At 38.3% G+C, this 24,586-nt stretch overlaps 1 protein-coding gene across 2 annotated transcripts in view; it reads left to right on the top strand.

Annotated features, from left to right (window-relative positions):
• Nucleotides 1-24,586, top strand: part of IMPG1 (interphotoreceptor matrix proteoglycan 1) — a 126,283-nt gene that overhangs the window by 36,260 nt on the left and 65,437 nt on the right. For both annotated transcript variants that reach the window (XM_032873192.1, XM_032873191.1), the window contains 8 exons: nucleotides 2,896-2,960; nucleotides 3,562-3,641; nucleotides 8,990-9,142; nucleotides 14,545-14,603; nucleotides 18,368-18,388; nucleotides 19,772-20,019; nucleotides 21,354-21,430; nucleotides 22,330-22,408. In XM_032873192.1, the coding sequence (XP_032729083.1) occupies nucleotides 2,896-2,960; nucleotides 3,562-3,641; nucleotides 8,990-9,142; nucleotides 14,545-14,603; nucleotides 18,368-18,388; nucleotides 19,772-20,019; nucleotides 21,354-21,430; nucleotides 22,330-22,408 (782 nt within the window). The remainder of the gene's footprint in view (nucleotides 1-2,895; nucleotides 2,961-3,561; nucleotides 3,642-8,989; nucleotides 9,143-14,544; nucleotides 14,604-18,367; nucleotides 18,389-19,771; nucleotides 20,020-21,353; nucleotides 21,431-22,329; nucleotides 22,409-24,586) is intronic.

Here is a 24,586-nt window from a genome sequence, read left to right as displayed (position 1 = left end):
TGCAGAAGGCTGAGTGGTAAGGATAGAGTCATGCACAGCCTTTGCCCTGACTCCTAGGTAGGACCAGCCAGTGGGGGAGCAGGAGATCAGAGGGAGAGAAGAGAATGAGGTGAGTGAATTTCTCACCTCTCCTCACCTCCAACTAGCAAAGTCTCCAAGGGCTGTTGTCCTCCTTCAACTTCAACTCAGCTCCTGTTAAGCAGCCTTTCCACGGATCCCTCTCGGTCTCTGGTTCATGGTAACTGGGCTAAGCGTACTTTGAGCACCCCACTGTTACCAGCCCTGGGGTACTGCATTCGGCCTTGTGGTTGTTCTTATACTCTTCCCACACCTTAATAAATCATTCCTTTTTTAAACTTTGCTCAAATTATTCCACAATGAGTGAGCCATCTGTATCCTGCCAGGACCTTCACTGAGGCATAGGCCAAACTAATCATTTGAGACCTTCCACCCCCTGATCTTTCCAACTTTGCATCCATTACCCATGATCCCACTGTTGCTACCATATCACTCACTGCACATAGACCACACCTTCCTCATCCTGGATTCTGACCCCTAGCCTTTCCCTCTTGCTCAGAAAAACCTGCCTTTTCTATGTTACCTATCCAAATCCTACTCTCCTTCAAGCTCGTTGTGAAGTCCCACCTGGATTCCATGATGTTGCAACAGCCCATTTGAGCCTGCAGCAGTAGCTCCCTGCTTTGAACTTTATACTCCTTTTGGCACTTACATTATTATTTAACACTTCCTCATTTTATCATATTTTCCTGTAAGAGTTTAAACTCCTCAAGGGCAGGAAACTTTTCATATCTCTCTACCCACCACCACAGACCTGAGCAAAATTCTCGTACATTTTGTTAATTGATAAGTCTACAGAGCCACTCTTTAGAAATTTTAAAAAGTTGTTATGAGAAGAAATAATGTGATCGAAGAAAACCTTACTACTAGAGTATTAACTTTGCTCACAAGACACAGATATTCACTCTTCTGATTAACAATAGGATGGTACTTATTCCCCCATTTTCAAAAAAAGAAAAAGAAAACAAAGCACAGGCCATCCATCCATAAGAAAAAATCCAACAGAATGTACCAAGAATTAATAAAAAAAAAAAAAACATTAAAAATCATAGGAAATAGCTACCAAAGACAGAAGGAGAAAGAAATAGAATCATCCCATCCATTCCTGTGTCTACCAACATTGCTAGAAAGAATTGCTAAGAAGTAAGAGACAAACATTTTACATTAACTATGATTACCAAATTGGGAAGAAAAGAAGGGAGGGAGGGAGGGAGGAAGGACGGCCAGCCTGTTATTTCAAGCCTTTCTAGGAAGACAAAACAGAAAACTTTCTCACCTGAGTAGCCTGCAAATCTGCCAGTTTCAAATTACTTTAAAATAAAAGCCAGTGAAAGAACCCAGTGTCCCAGCTTCCCAAACTATAGCTTCTGAGGAATGGTCTAGATTGTCATTACAGTAGCAGAATTACACCCAGTGGCAAAGGATGAAGAAATAGCTTCGGACACAGGATCCTGCTCAATGCAGGCTGTTGACTTGTAACTAATGCCATAGCCAGCACTTTAATAACTGGTCCTCTTGGTTGTTTTCTTTTTTATAGGAAGGTAAAACAAGGATGCCAGGGTTATAATGGGAGGAAAGATATCTTACTATAAACAAAGTTCTATAAAGTGAAAAAAAAGGAAAATTGTCTAAATCACAAATGCTCTAATGTTTGATATGAGATCTTTATAAATATGATATCCATAAAAACTATTTCTTAAGTATATAGCAAAATACCAGTAGAAACAAACAAGAATACCTAATTCCAAAATGGTCTGAAGTCATGTTTAACCTGTGTGCACCAATAGAGTCCCCCATGTTTACATCTATTTTAATTGGTCACAGCCCATGCCAGGCCAATGGATAATATTTTGTATATTATGTTTATTAAGACTTTGGTAAAACTGGGTGTGTTAGAAATATGTATGTAGATGATCCCATTGTCTTTAGCCAGTCTAGATGACTCTACAACATAGAGCACCTAACCATTTCCTTTGGTCTTCCCATCATGAATCACAGAAAACTGGATCGAATATATTGGGCAACTATGACTAAATTGTACTAACGCAGACACAAGCTAATTAGACCTAATAGCTTCTAGTAACAAATCTTTCAGTGAGCTTCAAAAGAGATCACTACTGCTACTCCTTTCTATATAGAAGTTGCTTGCTATAACAGGCCAACATCATAACAGACAGCTATACAACCATGCCCTTGGATTTGCCCTTAGATATCCTCCAGACTGCCTCTGCATGGCACTGCCAACCTACCCATAACTCCTGCATAACATACCATAACAGCCTACCCAATACTTATTCTGGACACAGAATAAGTATTTAATATACCTTCATTATCCAGAAATCTCCCTCTCTCCTATTACTGTGACCACAAGAGTTACTTTAGTAAATAAACTTAAGGACTCTCTGGATTTGCAGATTTGAGGATTGGAGATTTTAGCAAGAACATTCAACCATAGATCATATCATGCAATTACCTTTGATGTCAAGGACAGAGCACAAGTACAATGGGACTATAAAACATAAAAAAGCCCCAAAGACCAGTTTTGCTTCTGATGGAAGTGCTCCCCAGGACCACATGAAAGATGCTTATGGAACACCCTGGAGTCAAACATAACCATTTTCAAGAGTTGTTTGAATTTTTCTTCAATGAAAATACACTTGAAGATTACTTCTATAATGAAAGAAATAGGCAAACCCAGTTTTAAAGGGGTCTCCTCTAATTTTTAGGTCTGTTGAGATAGGAAAAGTAAATGCATTTCCCCTGTTGTTATCAAGCTCATTTTCACAACCTCTTTTTTCTTTTCTGCTGTGGTGATAGAAAAGATGAAGCATCTACAGAGGAGACATTCGGAGAGCCTGGTGAGACCCCTGTGTTTTCTACAGGTAAGCTTAGACCTCCTCATTCACCTGCTCCTGAATCTTAATTCAAATGATCATGAAAGTATATTATTTAAAAAACAATCCTTAACTGAAGTTGACAGAATTCATAACATACTTTCTCAAAGCTAAATGATATTTTTAACTTTAGAAAATAATTTAAATGCATTGTATAAAACTTGAAAAGTCTAGAAAAGAATAAAGGTAAAGCCAAATCACCCATTATCCTACAACTTGGAGACAATCATTAACCAATATTTTCAAACAAATAAACTCAAGATAAATATCTGTCTTGCATCCTTTATATAATTACAAGTGGAAAAATTAACCAGATCTCATTGTCGAAACCATTTAACTGTAACATACCTAGGATAGCACCAAACTAGGATAGCACCTAGAAGAGAATAATGGAGACTTCCATTAGGATCAAAAGTTTGAGTTATATTTTTCTCAAGAACATATTTACGTGATCTTAAAAAAAATGAAGAAGGCCTCCCACATCTGTAAATTCCAGAATGACAGAAAAAGCACATGAAATTTTGACCTCATTCTAATGTAAATTTCTCCAATCTCATTTTTGTGCCTGTCATGTTTTTAATTTCCATAGACGTTGCCAGTGTCTCCCTCGGACCCTTCCCACTCACTCTGGATGACACACTCCTCGATGACACCAAGATGCCTACAATAGTAAGAAGTTCTGAGAGTCAATCTATCTCTTTACATGCCTGTTTTTGTTTTATTAGTAACACAAGAAAAGAGAATGGGTGAATTAGCCATTCAGTATCACTGGTGCTGCATTTTTATCACTCCAATTAAGAGTCTGACTTTGTTCTATTTGGGATTCTTCCTTCCTCTAGGGACTGAGGGGAAAATAGATTGAAAACTAGAATAAGGTGGGAGGGATTGCAAGAAACAGCTCCATTATAAACTCCAGGATGGCAGGGACCCTTTTACCCACAGTACCTAACAGAACCTCACACACAACAGGTACTAACCAAACATTAGAATAAATGGATGATTAAGTCTATCAGTCAATGAGTCAAGCCTTCTCCATTGAAGTGTAATCTCAGGCTGACGGTAAGGAGAGAAGTTTTGCCTTCAGTGATGGCCAGCATGAGTACATCAGACAAATATCAAAATGATTGAAATCCTGCATGTCAGTTGGGGAAAAATACAGCGTTCTCAGACAAAGAGGAGTCCTGGCCACACTGCTCTCTTTTTGTGAAAAGGCTTGAAGGAGGAGTATATGTTACAGAATTTAATGTTGGTTATCAAAAAAGGGGGACATTTTAACTGCTCCAAAATATTTGAGCCAGACACTTGGCACTGAAGCCGGGAAACGCTCCTCTTTACTCAGGAGTGACAGGGCTGTGGTAGCACGAGGTGGGCAGCAAGTTCAGAAGGGGGCAGGAGTATAGGGGTGACACATCTGAGCCCAGATCTTCTCATCCTTACGCTGCCACTGCAACCACACCTAACTTCCCTGAGGTCTGTGAGACTTCACTAGCCTTTCCTCTCCCTGCAACCTCCCCGAAAGGCACGGGTGGAAGCCCAGGTGGTGAGGACGAGAAGGACAAGAAGTTCAGTCTCACCAGCTCTACATGAAAATTCAGGGATGAGAGCCCTGCTAGCCATTCTATCTGACCCATAGGCCAGATGGCTGCAGATTTGCTGGAACTATTGCTGTGAACAAAGAATTAAAATGTTCCATTTTTCTCAAAAATATTAGTCCAGGAACAGTGAAAAGTGCTGTTGGAAAAAATTATTGAGATTAAATGTATTCACTATAAAATTTCAAAGATAACTCTGGTTTGCCTTCTCTTTTCTCACACTACTTGTGTCCCGTTTCTTCAAAATCTAGTATAGGTCCCCCCTTCTACAGTAAATATTCCCTGAACATTTCCTTTCGTATTCACCACATACTCCTCTTATCCTTTTTATCACCTGCATCTATCACTTATTCTTTCATTCAGCAAACGTTTTACTAAAATCCTCTGATGTGCCAGACATTGGGATATGTGCCAAAGACCCTAAGATGAGTAAGACACAATTCCGCCTTCAAGAAATGTATAATGCAAATAAGTACAACAAAATAATCTAGTTGCTGTACTTGAAGATGGCGGGTATATAGAATGGAACAAAATGATAGACCAGAACAGGTTGCAAAGGATGTGACCCCCAGTCCTGTATATTCACAGAGAGTTTGTGCATAAATGGCCACTTTTTTTTTTTTAAACTTTGGGAGATTTAATGAAGTATGAGAATCATACTGGATTCAGGAGATTATATGTGGGGTGTCAAGATTAGCATATAAAAAGACTCTAGGTGAGTATGGCATAGGTATTAAAATGAGAAATTAAAATATTATTCACGGCTCCAGGAGGTTAGAGGAGGCAAAGTTTTCTTCCCTAAATGATCAAAGGAAATATTATTTTAAACGAACCATAAAATATTAGTAAGAAGTAAAAACGTGTGTGTGTGTGTGTGTATTTGTGTGTGTCCCCATGTTTTAGTGCTGGGGTGAGCATGGGGAGCAGTGAGGAGGGTTTCCAGTCAGGAGATTAGCACAAGCGATATGGTATCTTATAAACAGTGAACAAGCTATCTGGTAGTCAGTGAAGGGAAAAATGATACAGACTACAAATTGTTCAAGCAGCAACAATTCCATTTACAATTGTCCTCCCCCCCCCCCAAAAAAAGATATCTAGGAATAAATCTAAGCAAAGAGGTGAAAAACCTGTACTCTGAAAACTATAAAATACTGATGAAAGAAACTGAAGATGACACAAAGATATGGAAAGTCATTCATTGCTCATGGATTGGAGGAATAAATATTGTTAAAATGTCTATAACAACCCAAAGCAATTTACACATTTAATTCAATCCCTATCAAAATACCCATAGCATTTTTCACAGAGCTAGAACAAAGAATCTTGAAATTTGTATGGAACCACAAAAGACCCCAAACAGCCCAAGCAACCTTGAAAAAGAAGAGCAAAACTGGAGGCATCACAATTCTGGATTTCAAGTTAAATTATAAAACTGTAGTAATCAAAACAGTATGGTACTGGCACAAAAGTAGACATATAGATCAATGGAACAGAATTGAAAACCCAGAAATAAACCCACAACTGTGTGGTCAACTAATCTTTGACAAAGCAGGAAAGAGTATCGAATGAGAAAAGGACAGTCTCTTCGACAAATAGTGTTGGGAAAACTGGATAGCAACATGCAAAAGAAAGAAATTGGACCACTTTATTATACCATACACAAAAATAAATATAAAATGTATTAAAAATCTAGATGTGAGACAGGAAACCATAAATATCCCAGAAGGGAATACAGACAGTAACCTCTTTGACATTGGCCATAGCATCTTATTTCTAGATATGTCCCCTGAGGCAAGGGAAATAAAAACAAAAATAAACTATTGGGACCACATCAAAATAAAAAACTTCTACACAGCGAAGAAAACAATCAATAAAACTAAAAGTCTACAGAATGGAAGAAGATATTTGTAAATGGCATATCTGATGAAAGGTTATTATCCAGAATATAAAAAGAACTTATAAAACTCAACACCCAAAAGACAAATAATACAATTTTAAAAAGGGCAGAAGACATGAAGAGACGTTTTTCCAAAGAAGGTGAACAGATGGCCAAGAGACACACGAAAAAATGCTCATCATCATTCATCATCAGGGAAATACAAATCAAAACTACAATGAGGTATCATCTCACAGCTGTCAGAATGACTAAAATCAACAACACAAGAAATAATAGGTGTTGGCAAGGATGTGGAGAAAAAGGAACCCTCTTGCACTGTTGGTAGGAATGCCAACTGGTGGAGCCACTCTGGAGAACTATATGGAGGTTCCTCAAAAAGTTAAAAATAGAACTACCCTGTGACCCAGTAATTGCACTATTGAGTACTTATCCAAATAATACAAAAACACTAATTCAAACAGACACATGCACCCCTGTTTATAGTAGCATTATTTACAATAGACAAATTATGGAAACAGCCCAAATATCTGTCAGCTGATGAATGGATTAAAAAAAAATGTGGTGTATATATATGCAATGGAATATTCCTCAACCATAAAAAAGAATAAATCTTGCCATTTGCAAGGATGTAATCCTATACTAGAGAGTATAATGCTAAGTGAAATAAGTCTGTCAGAGAAAGACAAATACCATATGATTTCACTCAGATGTGGAATTTAAGAAACAAAACAAATGAGCAAAGGGAAAGAGAGAGAGAGAAACCTAGAAATAGATTCTTAACTATAGAGAACAAACTGATGGTTACCAGAGGGGAGGTGGGTTGAGGGTGGGTGAAATACGTGATGGGGATTAAGGACTGCACTTGTCATGATGAGCACAGGATGATGTATGGAAGTGTTGAATCACTATGTTGTACACCTGAGACTAAAATAACAGTGTATCTTAACTAACTGGAATTAAAATTTAAAATATTTTAAAATTAAAATTTAAAATTTAAAATATTCCATTTTAAAAATAGAATACACTACCTGGACCTACTCAGTAGTTTAATTTAAAAAAAACTTTCATGAAAAAATATATAAAAAATAAAAAATAAATAAAATTGTTCAAGCAGATTGAGATCAGATTGTGGAGTGCCTTGGAGGTCAGGAAAAAAGTTTGGAATTTTATCCCATAGGTAATAGAGTATCACTGAGGATGCTGGGTGAGAAACATGGAAAATTAATCTAGTAGCTGAAGATAATTAGAAGATGTCTCACTACTACATCTAAAGAATTTATTTAAATGTCTCATATGAACTTTAAATATGCCCAGTGAAATGGTAAGCTTCTAGAGGATAATACCATATGCCATATATTTTTAACTTTCCATATGTCCTAGCACTGTTCTACACCCATACAGATGCTTGAGGTGTGTTATTTCAATGAGTGAGTGAATGAATGAATGAATGAATGAATGAAAACAAACATCAGTAGTCTGGCGAGTGTGAGTCTATATCCTCTGTGTGCACTATTAAAGTTAGAAGCTATGCTGCTGTCCCATGGAAAAGATGACTTTGTGGTGAGAAATGAAGAGAGACTACATTGACTACCACCCACATGAGATTTGTCCCTCATGTCATTTTCCATTGGTTGGTCTCTTTCAGCTTCCACAGCTTTAATTTCACTAATAAGAGAATATGTACATTACCAAAGACTTTCCATTTTCTATAGACATGATTTTTACTCTTTTAAGAAAGCTGTTCAGATTTCATGACCATCTGGGTGCCCAATATTGAAAATCTGTCAAACCTCAAGTTTGAAACCCAGCTGTAGGCTTGATCTGAACCCTGGGGACCTACATGAATTCAGAACAGTGAGAGACTCCTGCCTGTTCTCAGTCCAGAGGGCAAGAAGGATGACCTCTGGTCCTTGATCAGAGGCCAAACCCAGGTCCTCAGAAGAGTGCTTCTCTTCTAAGTCACATGCTACCAAAGCTGGCCCCATTATGGCCCCCAATATGCCATTCCTTCTGAGAGATATTTCAAACCCTCTCTTGCTCTAACTAGCTTCAATGTGAAGTTTAAGCACAAATGGTCTCATTAAAGCAGTCTAGACTCTTCCCTAAGAAAAGATTATATTAAGTAATCACTCAGCATCCTTAGGTTATTTTGGGTAATCCAGTCCTCATCAAAGAGTATTTATAAACTTATGCAAGAAGGTGGCACAATCCCAGTGATGGGATTATGTATGTATATATACATGCAGTGTTTATGAATTATGTGTGTGTGTATATATGTGTAAATGCTTTCATGAAGAGCACATAGTCAAAATTACAGTGTTCTCAAGGATTCTAAACAGTTAACTCATTGGCGCTTTGGTACATTGTCTCTCAATGAAATTCAGAGGACACTTCTAGTTCATAGGATTTTAATTCTAAAAGCACTTGAGCCTTCATAATATACTTCTTGGGACTTTATCAAATATACTGTTTAACATTATCATATGCTTATACTTTATGTTAAGAGAAGACTTTATTTTTTAATTTAGGAAAGAAAAGTAGAACCCACTAAGATATCCGAGGGCCCACTGGAGCAGAAGGTGTTGCTGAGCGTCACTCTGGCAAACCGGAAGCTCGAGGCGGAACTCACTGACTCCCAGTCCCCGTATTATCAGGAGCTGGCAGCAAAGTCTCAGCTCCAGGTAAGTGAACCCGTCCCACACAACCACAGCCTGAGTCATGAATCAGAATCTGAGAGCTAATAGGACCTAAACCCTTTGAGCTAGTAGTTCCAACTTGTAACTAGGCATTCATTTTTAACCATTAGAAAGAAATCAAAAACTGCAGCTTGTCCCAAAATGTTAGGGCAAATGGATCTCTAGAAAAGTTTTTCTATTCCAGCTTCTCTAGCCTAAAAGTCACTTATATTTAGGTTTGCTTTAAATATTAGTAGGTTTTTAAATCTCCTTTAACTGAAAGGCACAAAGCACATATTCTGTAGGTCTAAAATGTTCATGTAAGCACCAACTAGGGAATATGCTGGGTTGAAATATGAATTTTTAACCCATATTTGTCTTACATAATGTTTCCACTTTTGCAGTTTGATGCAATTTAAAACCTTGGCATTTTTCATGGGTGAAAATGAAAGCCAATTATGATGTCCATGTCATCCAGGAAACTCAGGAGTTGCCCCAAGATGTCTCCTCTATCTCTGACCATTATCACCTCTGCCCACCTCTTCATTCGCCACAGGATGAATCCAAAGCGCTGTGCTGACTGTGGCTTCTATTCACCATGAAGAGAGTCCTGCCTTCCTTTCCAGCTTCATCTTAACACTAGGTCCTTCCCATCCCCCTCCTTTGTACACTACTTTCCAGGAAATACAAACTGCTTGCAAATCTCTTCTTACCTTTAGCCTTTCCATATGTTGCTTCCTCTGTCTGCAATGTCCCTTCCCTGGGTTTCATTTTGCAAACTTCATCAAGGAAAGTTTTCTCCACTCATCCTGGGTTCAGTACCTCTCCTCTGAGCTAAAACACAGTGCCCACTGCTGTCCCAAGAGTTATCACCCTGTCTTGATATTGTTTGTTTACACGTCTATGGCTTTTGTTTTCTCTATTTCTCCCTCTTCACCCAGCACCCTCACTGCCTTCAGGCTCTGGGCATCCCCTTGAGGGCAGGAACAATTTCTTGATCTCTAAGGACTTACCTCCTAATACGGAGTTGGGATGCAGTTAACTATTCTGTAATTATAGAAATGCAACTGAGAATTGATGCTTTCATACAGTAACATAACCATGAACTACATTTATGGATAGCCCAAGCATCTCACACAGCATGGCCAGGGAACCTACAGGCCCCTACTTCTCACATGTGGAGAATTCAAGGCTTACCTCCTCCCAACTGAAGAGATGATGAATAAGCAAAAATTTTAAACCTCCAACCACTCCCTGCATCACCATTTAGCCAATAAAATGTAAAGAATCATTTCTACACCCTTCAAAGAGAAAACATCAGCATGGGGTGTTTATGAACTGGAGAGGTACTTAGACACAGATTATTAGATAGAATGAATTAAAAATTGTCTGTGAACTTCCTGTTTGTTCTTTAAAATATTCTTTTCAGAAAGTTCTGAGTATAGTCAGAGTTATCTTCAAAATTGGCTAGTTGGCCAAGATTCAAACCCAAGCAGCCTGGCATCAGAACCCTTATTCTTAATCATTATGCTATACTTCCCATTTTTCCCAAAAAAATATCTTCAAGGCAGGGATTTTTGTACCATCATCAGATAAACAAGTCCATTCTAGACTCAAAACCTTATTAGCCAAAAGACTATGTCTTCTTGCTCAGTCTTGTTCTGGAGACCCATCACATCAGTCCTGCTGGTTCCTCTACATGATCACTGGCTTCTCTGAAATGGAGCCCCTCTGCTTAGAGCATCTGTCCCCTTTCCAGGCTCCTGAGCAATCCAGACCACCTAGCAGCCTGCCCACACATAACTAAGCAGTTCCACCACAGCCCGGACTTGCATCAGCACAGTCATTCAGGCCTAATCAGGAATTAATGGACAGTGCTTTGCAGTAATTTAATTTCCACAATAAACCTAATGAGCAATTTAATACAAATGTCAAAAGGAATGCTTAGTTGTTGTCTGAATGCTTTCTCCTGTGCAAACATTCATAAGAACTCAACACGGCTGCCTTTTTATAGCCCCGTTAGCATACATTCCAGCAGAATCAGGGAGGCCCCTGTGCAGTTAGTATTATTAATAAGGTTAACTGGGCACTTAATTAGCAATTTAGTGGTTAGCACTCCGTGATTGGAAGGTCCCCAGAAGATTATTTAGCAGAATTAACTGAAGGCCTTTGTCATCTCCTCCCTAGATGCCTTCTGCACCCTCCTAAGCAGAGCTGGCTCTTAATCAATCACAGGCAGGTTCACAAAGAGGACATGGACAACAAGCAAAATTCCCCTCCACCAGAGGCAGTGGCGTGGAGCACTCCTGGAGGGGAGGACGGCTCTTCCTGGAGATGTTCCCTGCTGCCCATGCTGCAGCTGTGAGCCTCTCTGGAAGCAGTTCTGTGCTTGATTGTTTTCCTCCATAGAACAGCATCTCTGATATCCTGGATAAGAAAGAGGAACAAGTCAGGGTCTGAATCTTCTGCTCCAGAAACTGCTGCTCACGCTTAAACATTGAGTCCCAGGTGTTGTTCCTGGAATGGCATGACAAATGCCTTGTGGCCCCAGAGCTATTTGTCACAGGAGGCCAGAATAGACCTGGAGCGTGTACACAGCTCCTTACTACCTGCCCCCATACTAAAGACCAGGTCCCCATCGCCTAAACTCCTAGCTCTCCTCTGGTAAGCCTGTGGTGGGGGTGGCAGTGGAGAAACAGAAACTTATTACTCAGGCTCCCTCCCCCTTACCCCTACGGAGACCCTCATCCTGTCCTTCCCCTCACTGAGTCTTTGAAAAACAACCGACTAAAGGTCTGCTCTGTCTGCTCTCATCAGGCCCCATGGTATGTGACCACTGAAGAAGTAAAAGAAAATTGGCCCACCGAGGAGCTAGTAATCCAGTAGGAGAGATAGACACTAAGTAAATCAACAATACAGTATCATCCACTCTTTGCCCATTGTGTGTCAGGCACTTATTAGTGATTCCTTATAGGAGCCTCAAATTGTAAGTATTGTTATCCTTTTTTGGCTAAGGAGATCAGATTCAGAGATCATATTGCTTATGGCTAAGCAATAAACTCCAGGCCTTAACAAGGAGAAAGTAGCAGAACCAATATTTAAACTCAAGCCTACACAGCTACCTCCTCACCCAAAAACTGGCCTACCTTCATCACTGCAGTTATCATATACTCAGGGGATGAAAACTATTTTTAACATTGGTACAAGAAAGTATGACTTGGGAGGTAAAACAGTCTGCTGGAAAAAGAAATCCATGATGCGTTTCAAAGCCCGGTGTAAGTGATTTGGGGATTATCTGCACATCACTGCCTTAGTCCTTGGCATAGATAATGTAGAGTCAGCAGTAATTTTAGATACAGTGACAATGCAGTGGCATGTCGATTAGTTTTGAGAATGAAGAGAGGCACTCAAGTCAATTAAACAAAATTTGCTGAGTCCCTACTATGAGACTGATGATGGTCTCCTAGGTACTGAGAGGGAGGGAGATGAAGATGAGTAAATAAGACATGGTTCCTGAGCCCAAAGAGCATCTCAGTGAGGAAGACATCATGCAGCTCACAGACTGTTTATGGGACATAGTGCATTAAGTTCTAGAGTAGTAGGGAGAAGAAATCATGGAACCTGACTTAAGGGCTCTACGGATGCTTTGCAATTGAGAATGTGTTTGGGGTGCCTGGGTGACTCAGTCAGTTAGGCATCTGTCTTTGGCTCAGGTCCTAATTTCAGGGTCCTATGATTGAGCCCCACATCAGTCTCCCTGCTCAGCTGGGAGCCTGCTTCTCCCCCTGCTTATGCTCTCTGCTCTCTCCATCTCTCTTATTCTCTCTCTCTTTCTCTCCATCCCTTGTTCTCTTAAATAATAACAATCTTTAAAAAAAATAGAGAATGCGTTTGTGCTGGCTTTGAAAGATGGGGGCGTGGGCAGTCAATAAACAGAAGGTAGAAGTTGCGTCTTGGGTTAAAGGGGAAATAAGTTATAGAAGTCTCAATGAAGTACATGTTGTATTTGAGGAAAGATAAGCCTTGGTTTAGTGACATTAGAGGATACAATATTGGCCAAGGAGGTAATGATGGTAGGAAGAACAAATGATAAAGTACTTGGGGAATGGAGGATGTAGATTGCGGAGGGTCTTAAATGCCCTTCTAAAGAACTGGGGCTTCTTCAATGGGCAGTGCTTCCCAGCAAGGGATTTTTAGTGAAGAACAACAGATATGTAATGATTACCTTGGAAACAAAAATGTGGTCAAGGAGACATCTCCTCCTTTTCCTCCTGCCCCAACATATCCCTCCCCCAGATTTCTCCTTCCTTTCCTCATGCACACCTAGAAGACCATTTCAGCAATATAAAAAGGGAGATGGGAAGAGTACGCCTGCCATGGGTATAAGAACATGGTGGCAACAAAATGTTTCCCCACTTACTGAATAAGTGGGGAGAGTGAGATAAGGAGGCTGAGTGGAAATTTCCAGAATCTTTATATTTAAAGTAGAGTGCAGTCAAGAATAAGATGGATTAAAGAAGACTGAGAAAGTGGTCCTTGAGATAGAAGAAGAACCAGGGAAAAAAGCAGGCAAACCCTGGAAGAGGAATGGAAAATGCCACTGGATTTGGAGAGAGCCAAGAGGCAACAGCCTGGAGAAAACTGTCCCTCCTAGACAAATCCAGAGGCAGACGCCAGACTGTAGTGGGTCAGGAGTCATTCAGTATAACAATTGTAAAATATTCTGATAATACACCTCATTAGCAAGGTCAGACTCATTAAGAAATAAATCTATAATCTAACCTATTAGAGTCTGATTGTACCATTTTATTTAGTTACAGCAGCCATTTTGATTTTAATAATCCCTTTAACATTATATTTTCCAAATCATCTTATTCAACTCAGAAAATATAATATTCTGTGTGTATAAATAAAAACACTGTAGCCAAAAATGTTTCTTCCAAGTACCACCTTAAAGTTATTTCATATTCTATTTAAAGTAACCATTAAAGCAGGTCTGAACTACCCAATTTCAGCTTTTTAAATTTTTCTATTTTTTTTTTAAGAGAGAGAGAAAGAAAGTGTGCAGGGTGGGGAGGGGCATAGGGAGAGGGAGAGGGAGAAAGAGAATCTTAGGCAGGCTCCACTGAGATCATGACCTGAGCCAAAATCAAGGGTCAGATGTTTAAACAACTGAACCATCAAGGCACCCGCCCCCCAACAACTGCAGCTTTTAAATAAATACCAAAACACTTTCCTCTGGGTTTCAGAAATAACTAAGAACAAAGAGTTTGGCCTCAATAGTTGCTTCAATTTTGCATTTTCATGTTTTTCCCCAAACTCATCAGAAGTATTTAGGCTTTTTCAGTTAGGTAAGATCTGACCCAGTAGAGCCGAAGAGTGTTTCATAAATTTCTTTCCTTCTGCAGATGCAAAAGGTATTTAAGAAACTTCCAGGATTCAAAGAAATCCATGTGCTAGGATTTAGGTAAGTAAGAGAATCGGACTTTTCTCAATTTTTAAATTACTTTCTCCCTGTCCGTTTTAGAAGCAGTGTCATGAGGATTATAAGGTTCCTTTCCCCCAAGTTGTTTAGCCCTGCCAGATCCTGAAAACTGAATACATTTGAGATAAAGGAACTGTCTAATTAGAACATGACTCTAGGTGATTTTTTAAGGGGTAACACAGAAGCTGTATTCCTTCCTCCCTCTGGAGTCAGAAACACTGCTCTCTGCAGAGAGCTCATCTGCTGTCTTTGGCAATGTTATTAACGAACCTCTTAGGAGAACACCTCAGTAGGGACAGGTCAAAAGAAGTAGCAATTAGTTACCTTAGAGTCTGATTGTCTGGTTCCCTGTTGAATACCAAATATCATCATCATTGAAACAAATCAGTGTGACCCTAGGGAATCAGGTGAAACTAAAAAAAGTAGTACCTTTGGAGATAAGGGAGTTGAAGGAATGGGGTAGAAAGGGACAGAAGTGGAAGGAATACTTCCCAAAATACAGCTTTTATTATCATTTTGATGTCTGAACTGTAGTAATGCATTACCATGCAAAAATTATTAAATTACAATTTTAAATAAAGGAAATGAAATTAAAGAACAGTGCCATGCTAAAGCAGGGTTGACTTATGTTCCCATGGCTTCCCCACAAGCAGGCCTATATCCATGAGCATCCCAACACTCTAATCTGGATGGGTACTATGATTTTTGGCAAGCAGTTTTACATCCTCTTTCTAAGTTCTCACTCAAAACGTCTACAGGCAGGGTCCTAATATGAAATATTTTTTTAAATGTGCCACAAGGTGTATATCAGCCCTGGTGTGTCAGAATGAGATTCCCTGTCCCAACAGGGATTTGTAAAGTGAGAAGAGAAGGCCTCCCCCAGAATACTTCCTGGCCCCTCCACTGTCGGTTGTCTTAAAGCCAGGTGCCCAGAGCAAGTTTCCACACTCACGAGGAATAGCTTCTGGGTGAGCTCCACTGGTTTTTTCCTTTCAAAGCTCTCAGGGCGCTCTGATTTGTATGACTCCAGGGGAAGAAAGTATTGGAAAGTGAAAGTTATAAAAGATGAAACCCTTAATATGTACCACAGCAGTCTCATTTTTCTTTATTTCAAGATGCTGCTCCACAATATTCCATGTGAAATCAGATGGATTAGAGAGAAATAAAAGGTGATAGTAGAATATTCTGCAGATGTGGCAAGGTCTTCTGGACAAGCCACTGCACTGAGAGCAGATGTTTCATTTAAAGCTGAAGGAAATGATATGAACGGTCCTCTTGGTGAATGTTCAAATTGCTCATTATGCCCTCCCTTCAAATAAATGAAAAACTAATAATAAAAAAAATCTATTTCGGAAGAAAATGAAAATGTTAAGATGATGAAATTTCACGAGGTAAAAAAGGTGTAGCCCCTGAAGCTGCATCTTTCCAGTGTGTTTGTCTCTGTAAGACTTTATTCTTATTTCTGCCAAAGATGCTTATAAAGTAAATTTGACCATATATTTCGAATGATTTCCATTATGGAATGAATACTTAGTCTCCCAGAAAACATTTTGACCCTGAATATTATAAACAATATGCTTATGAGTATGGCAAGCTTTTAATCGTAACTAACAATGCTCAGAATATTGTAAAGTAAACTTAGTGCGAAGGAAATTGCTTTCTCATGGAGCCAGATCCCCTAAAACACTATGAATCTCCTGATACTATCTTTATTTCAGCTCATTTGTATAAAACCTGATCTACAATTTAATAAGTACATTTTTATTAGTGACCTCGTCTGAGTCTCCCAACACAACTGGGAAGTTGGAAGGACATCTATTATTAACACAATTATAAGAACGAACAGAAAAAGATCCACTTTAAATACTGCTTTATCTCTTACAGCAAATATGGGAAACTATTAACAATCATTTAATCTGGTTGGAGGGTGTTTCAAAGACTAGTTCATAAATGTCCAAGCAGCTTGATTTGAAGTAGCTGAGGACTAGAAGCAACCTAAATGTCCATCAACAGAGCAACAGATAACACAAACTGTGGACTATTGTTACCATAGCCGACTCCTCAGCAGAGGGAGGAGCTAATAGAATATACAACAATATGGGTTCATCTCAGAATAACTATGTTGAGTGAAGGAAGCCAGAGGGAAAGGAGTGTATTATGGTTCCATTTGTATGTAACTCTAGAACACGCAAACTAATCTATAATGATAGAAAACAGATCAGTAGTTTCTTATGAGGGTTGACACAGAAAGGATAGGAGGGAAGGGTTTCAAAGGGGCATGAGTAAACCTTTGGGAGGAATTAATTTGATTGTGGTAATGATTGCACAGTGTATAGGTTCAAACTTAGATCAAACTATACACCTTCAATATTTGCAGTTTGTTTCATGACAATTATATTTCAATGCAGTATACATATATTTTTTAATGAGCAGTACTAGGGTCTTGGCTCAAGGAGCCCCGCTTCTCTCCAAACTACAAGCCGCTGCTGAAAGAAGCATGAGGCAAGCCCTAAATGAATGTCTAGTCAGTACAGAAGTCCCTGCCACAGAGCAGCCCCAATGAGAAAGTCATAGATTCTCCCCTGCTTCCGCAGAAGGAAAGTCATAGCGAAGTCTATTTCAGTCATATGTTACCAAGGTATGAAAGTTAAATGAATTCATACTCCAGGCAGAAAGAGCAGCAACACAAATTCCATCACATGTGTAGAATGTCTTTGGCAACAAATATCATCTGAAATGTGAAAAGAGGAAGCTGAATATAGCTTCTAAACCAAATTCATGTAGATGCCCAGAGGAGTCCAGAATACTCGCCAGTTTGATGACCAAATGGCCTCTTTCGAGGTTTGAGCAGGTGGTGGCATAGCAAATGGGCCCAGACTTGACGTCAGGCAGGACAGGGTTTGACTCCTGGCTCTCCACCTTCCAGCTAACAACTTCCCCCTGTGTGTGTGTTCCTTTCTCTGTAGAATGGAGATGTGTTGTTGAAAAGATTAAATGAAGGTGCATGTAAACCGCCTGGCGCAGACCACCCACTCAGTAAACAGGTGTTTATTTTTCTTGCAACCTGTTCCATGATGAAGTGTACCATTCCCTCACGGCTTAATGATTAAATAATTTGAAACATAACCTGTCAACAAAACACCAGTTCCAGTGTCCAATCTCAGATAAATTATCTTCAGAATTAAACATTTAATGCTACTCAGAGGGTGAGAAATTCATTCACAAAGTACTTTCTTTAAAAACTTCCTGGCACCAGCACCACCCAAAATGTAAGATATATATATTTACCACCTCTTTGGGAAGAATATGAAGAAATCAAAGAGTTTATTTATGTTTTTAAAGAGTTTATGAAAAAAAAAAAAGTATATGTTGAACACCACATCTGGGACAAATGATGTACTATATGTTGGCTAATTAAATTTAAATTAAAAAATTAAAAGAAAAAATATATTTAGTCTTTGAACTAAGATTGAATCCCAGTCAGGAACATCATATAATTCTTTTTACTTCCTAAGATTCATATGGCTCTCAAAATTCCTATCCAAATTCTGATGGCAGTTTATGTATTTCCTTCAAAGCTCTGGGCAAACATGGGAGACAATGGAAAGAAATCTCTCTCTCTCTCTCTCTCTCTCTCTGTCTCTTTTTCTCTTTCTGGTATATGCAGTGATTCAGTAAATGTCTTAATAAATTTCATAAAAATTCTTTCTCCCTTGCATGTTCCCATTGCATATGGTGAAATGAAGACCAAAGAAAGGAAGAGATGGGTAATTTGGACTTTTCTAATGTTTTGGAATATAGTACCTTTTCCCCCACAAATTTATATGCTGATTTTTAAAAATAATTTTACATACCAAGTCTGGGATAAACTAATGGCTTTTTATTGGTGTGTTATTTAAGTGAGAGTAATTGATCAGTTACTCAGTAGTAGAAAAAAGCTCAAGTCAAAATCACTACATGAGATAAGTATGTAAACAATGATGTGATCAGTGAAAGTATATTCTCTAAAACTCAGAATCCAATTAGAAAAACATAAAAACACATTTCTGTGCATGTTTTAACAATTTCTTAAATATCATTTGTGATGGGAAGTTGTCTGTCTGAATGCACACTTGTACAACCAGCCAACCTAAGTCTGGAACAAAGCAGAGAAACTAATTTGCTCCTTGGTTCCAAGGTCAGTTTGGATTGGGACAGAGCCCACTTTACCTTGGAGAGCTCAGTAATAAGAATCCAGCTTTGGCTTCTCTAATTGACTAGTGAAATAATGAACTGTAGACTCTGACTGATTGTGTGGCCCAAAGAACTACCCAGCCTACACATTATCAGTTTCTGTGGCTTTAAAACACTTTTGCATCCCTCTGTGTGGATTTATGGGATAAACTAAAAGGTAAACCTGATCCTAGAGGAAAGAGTTAAAGAGAATCCTATTTCATCTTTATATGCAAAAAGGCATCAAGTCAGTAAATATGATAATAAATATGGTTAATTATATACAACTTCCCTTTCTCTTTTCTCACACCTTTCTTCTAAGATGTTATCTTAAAAGCAGCTTGAGGGAAAAATTATGTTTGATTTAGAATTTTGTTTTTTTATTAAAAAATATTTCTTGACAGAAGTAGAAGAAAAATAAACTTAAGAATTGAACCTTTGACTTGGTTATAATATGCACATACAACTGTCCCACTGCTGTATCCTATGCTGCTATTTCAGAGACCGTCCTAAACAAGGCTATTTGTAGAGAAAAGGACAATTCATCCTTCTTGCTGATGGGCACTTCATGACTTTACCTATAAGGCCACAAAAAACACTGGTGAATTATAGCAACTCTTGACAAATAATACTTTTTCATAAAGAATAAAGTAAAATTCTGTGATCACTTGATTGAGTTAGTAGCCAGTCTTCAAGCTGGACTTACCACCTGCCCCCCATCCTGTCATTCTATCTAATAACTAAAATACATGTCGGTTCTTCTTACACATTTCAAATTTCTGATAAACATTTAAACTAGTTTTGAAGTGGGATACTCCTTTAAGAGCCTATCAGAAAAGAGGATGAAGCTGTCTGGAATCTTCATAGCAACATAATGACTCTCTTTGTAAAGCATATAACAATGGGTTTGGGTGGACTGTGTCCTCTGCTCTCTACAGTTCAAGCTCCATAGAGACAAGGCTTATGGCCGTCTTTAAGAGAGACAGTGAAGAATCAAAAAGCCCTGAGAGTGACCTCCTGTCTTTTGATTCCAACAAAATTGGAAGTGAAGGAACCCCTCACGGAATGGAGGAGGAGGACAAGCAACCAGAAATCTATCTCACAGATTTAGACCTCAAAAAGCTGATCAGCAAAGCACTAGAGGAAGACAAATCCTTGGATGTGGAAGCAATCCAGTTCATTGATGGTCAGTTGGTGATTTCATAGTTCTAGTTTTATCCGCATTCTGACAGCGACATTAGGAGATGTCATTTCCACTTGGGCCTTATAGAATCAGTCATTTCTGTGACAGGCACATCATGAATGGAATCACTTCTCTTTCCTCACTCCAACCTGGGTCTCATTTGGTGAGCCATTGGTGCTACTTCATAACAGGAATAGGTCTAGGAGAAGCCCAGAGTTTCCATTCAGTAGTTAGCCACAGTCACCCAGTGGAGTCCAGGTAGAAAGAAGCACCCGTGGACAGTTCTGTTCCACTGGCATGACCCAAACAGATTCCCTCACCTAGTAAATTGGTTGAGTCCAAGAAGGAAACAGATGGCCATTCAAATTGGGACAGCGTGAGAGTCTGATAAGGGAATTATTTATAAAGTTTTTCCTAATACACAAAAGAACAGGACAGTTCTCTGGTGCCAGATGCAGCAAGGCCCCATTACTACCTCTAGGCGTGAAGGGTTTACCTAATGATCTAAGCCTTCCCAAGGCCAGAGGGCAAAAAGCCATTGATATAATCTATATAAGTCAACCTCTGAGGGCAGAGAATAGCAGACAGTCTAAAAAAATCAACAAGATCATCAGGCACATTCAGGATTCTCAGAGGGTACCTGGAGGGACCCATAAGCCTAGAACTCCTCATTATGCCCAGCACTCTTAACAGAATAGGTGGACACTAGAAATGCTATTTTAGTAAGACACGACATGAAACTGGCATTCTCTGCCAGTTCTATTTCTCTGGTTTAGGTAGTCAAACTCAACATTGGAAAACATCAAAAGGTTTCTGGGGACAAGATGCCAGGCAAGAGAATCTCCTAGACAAGAGAAGATGAGCTTCAGACTCATCTTAGAGACCATCTGGTACTCTGGTTTGTCTCTGTTCAACCTTCTGGGATATTCTGAGAATCAGGTTTCAAGGTGGAAATAGAACTCTGCAAATGGTCTTTGGTTCCAGTGCTTATTCTAGATATTTATTTTTGTTAGCTTCATTATATCTTCATCCCCAATGGCCTAGCCAATCTATTTGCCTGCCTGATCCAAATCTATACAATTAAACTAAGTACCCTAAAAATCTACTTTGATAACTGTTCTTATCGCATAAATATACAAGATGTACCCTTTGCATCTGTCCTCCAATATATCATTCACATCAATGACCATTAGTTTATGTGATGCTAATTTATTAATGATTTGCTATACCACCCCTTAAAAACTGATTATTGCCACATCTTTCAACCCTGACTGTTTTAGTGTCCAACCACAAAAGAAAAAAAGAAATACTCAAACTTTGTGATTTTTCACCTGCAGAATTTTTTGGGTCATTGCCAGGCACCGATCCTGACTTCCAGTCAGTGCTGCCTACACTCCTTGCTGATATCACAAAGGTAAGTGAGTTTGTTGTTCTTTTGTTCTTCAAGTAGGAACAAAGCCTCAAAAGCTTGCATCAAAAAAAAAAAAAATCAGTTTAAAGACTGAACAGAGCAAAATCTTCTTTGCAATGCAAATTATAATTTTTTTCTCTCTTACAGGCAGTACTTTGTTGCCCACTTCCAGTTTCTGTGTTAAAAAAATATGATACAACTTGCATTTCAAATATCCTAAAACTCAAAAATTTTCTTCAATGTTGTTAGATCTTAGTTTCAATTAGTGTCAAGATTTGCTTTTTTGATAAAAGAAACACATGTTCATGAACTGAAAAGAATACTTAAAGCAGAATATATAATTTAATATTGACTTTTGGAAATAAATATAAACATAAGCATACTTTATAAGCATGTTCTTAAGTCTTAAGGCCTTACCTGTATTTATTTATGAGGGTTTCATATATTCAAAATAAAATAATAAATTCTGTAATAATTTTTGTATTTCATTTAAAGCTATGTCCAATTTATACCAAAAGTTGTCAATGGGATATTCATAAATGGAAGTGCTGACTAAGCTCTATTCCTTCTTTAAATGAAGGAATTCATAAATTCAAATTGGTAGAAAATTCAAAGTATTTCAGCTATTAATTTACCCTACCCAGGCAGACTCAGTTAACCAAGAGGCCAATTAATCATATTTTGCCACTTTATCAATGCATGTCTTCCTTTCATGACAAACTTCTGTATCAGAACCTATATCAGAATCCACAGTAGAAAAAAAGACGAATCCATAGTAGATTCAAGTCAACTACAAAATGACTTGCTTAACTTTAAATAAAAGAGAAAAGCACAGAGTGTAGCCCTTCTCACATACAGGGAGATGTCACTTCTCAACATGTCTTTCTCAATTCATTCTTCAGGATGCAACTTTGAGTCCAGAACTTCCTTTTGGTCAATCCAGGCTTGAGACAGTGGACAGAACAGGACACGGTATACCTGGTGAGTTTTTTACCACAAAGTCTTTGTTAGCTAATTACATCCTCTATGAGGACTCTATGACACCACCTCAAAGACTAGTGGTAAAGTCATTCTCAACTCAGAAGGTCTCCTCACACCAGCATTTCTGACTGAAGAGCAATCCATTGAACCACCCTCTTCTGAAGAGGAGGCTACCCTCAGTGTCCTTCCCCCTCCTTGGGCCCTAGGCCCACAGAGAGCACTGATACCCCTTTCTTGATGGATCTGGTGAAGGAAGTTGAAACCAAAGCAGTACCTACTGCTGCACACACAGAGCAGCCATCTCTACCAGGCTTCAAGACTGAGAGTCCATCAGGACAAGGTAAGTAATAAGGGATAAGGGACTACGGCAACACAGTATTGGCCTTAATAGTCAGTATATGTATTGTTTGACATACACAGGCTGACCATTCATACCATCTGTTCTGCTACATATGTTTCTTTGGTGCCAATTAGCTCATGTGTAATTGAAAAGTAAGGACGTCAGTAAACATTGGAATCCTCTAGGTTCACTTTTGAATTTCCAAAACCATTCATTTTTGAGGCAATAGAGTTCAACTTTATCACAGTTAAAAAGGAATTTTTAGCAATTTATGAAGACTTTAAGAAAAAAATTAAAATTCTGCAGCAGTCTTTTTTTTAGTGCAAAAAGAAGCTGATTTAGTAACTTCAAGAACCCCTTATGCTTTCCACTTTGTATAGCGTTCTGATGAAGCTATACATAATAATGTCTTTAAGGAAACAGGAACCCCAGGATATAAGGCTGATAAGGAGTAACTGTGATTCTAAGTGCAAATGACACAGGAGATTTGTTATAGCTGATTTCTTTTAATTTAAAAAAATTTTTTATATTTATTTTTTAAATTCAGGTATAATTAAAATACAGTATTATATTAGTTTCAAGTGTACAATATAATGATTCAACAATTCTATACATTTCTCAGTGTTCATCAAGACAAATGTACTCTTAATGCCCATTATCAAATTCACCCATCCCCCCATGCACCTCCCATTTGCTAACCAACAGTTTTTCCTCTGTGTTTAAGAGCTTATTTTTTTGTTTCTCTTTTTTCCTTTGTTCATTTGCTGTTTCTTAAATTCCAAATATTTATCTTTCTCTGATTTATTTCAATTAGCGTTATACACTCTAGGTCCAAATATGTTATTGCAAATGGCAATATTTCATTCTTTTTAATGACTGAGTAACATTCCACTATATGTATATACCATATCTTCTTTATCCATTCATCTATCTATGAACAACTGAGTTGCTTCCATATCTTGGCTATTGTAAATAATGCTGCAATAAACGTGGGGGTACATGTATCTTTTCAAATTAGTGTTTCTGTTTTCTTTGGGTAAATACCCAGTAGTTGAATTATAGAATTATATGGTAATTCTGTTTTTAATTTTTTGAGGAAACAAGTATTTTCCACAGTGGCTGCACTAATTTGCATACCCACCAACAGTGCACAAGGTTTCTTTTTCTCCACATCTTCTCCAACACTTTTATTTCTTGTGTTTTTTATTTTAGCCATTCTGACAGGTAGCCAGGTGATATCTCATGGTGGTTTTAATTTGCATTTCCCTCATCATTATTGACATTGAGCAACTTCAAATGTATCTGTTTGCCATCTGTATGTCTTCTTTGGAAAAATTTCTATTCAGGTCCACTGTCCATTTTTTAGTTGGATTATTTGGGCTTTTTGGTGTTCAGTTGTATAAGTTCTTTATGTTTGTTGGATATTAACCCCCATGGGATATATCATTTGCAAATATCTTCTCCCATTCAATAGGTTGCCTTTTTGTTTTGTTGATGCTTTCCTTTGTTGTGCAAAAGTTTTTTATTTTGGTATGCTCTCAATAGTTTAATTTTGCTTTTATTTCTACAACTGTTGTCAAAGAAATTACTATGTTATGGTTGATGTTTTTAATTGGATTGTTACTGTTTTAGGTAGGGCTCTCTTTACAAAATTCTACAGATTTGAGTGGTCTATTTCACTACTACCTTCCTCATAAACCCTGCATGCAATTAGTATGCAATTTTATGGAATACAAGTTTTTTTTCTCAAACACATATTGGCACAAAAGCAGAACCACCCATAAAGATTATGTTCGGCTTACCTGATTACCAGTGAATAAATTTTAACTGCATGATAC

The sequence above is a fragment of the Lontra canadensis genome, unplaced genomic scaffold (assembly GCF_010015895.1).
Source record: "Lontra canadensis isolate GAN:19392208 unplaced genomic scaffold, GSC_riverotter_1.0 scaffold47, whole genome shotgun sequence".
Classification (NCBI taxonomy): domain Eukaryota; kingdom Metazoa; phylum Chordata; class Mammalia; order Carnivora; family Mustelidae; genus Lontra; species Lontra canadensis.
The sequence above is the reverse complement of the archived record's forward strand: the minus strand, read 5'-3'. Positions and strand labels throughout refer to the sequence as shown.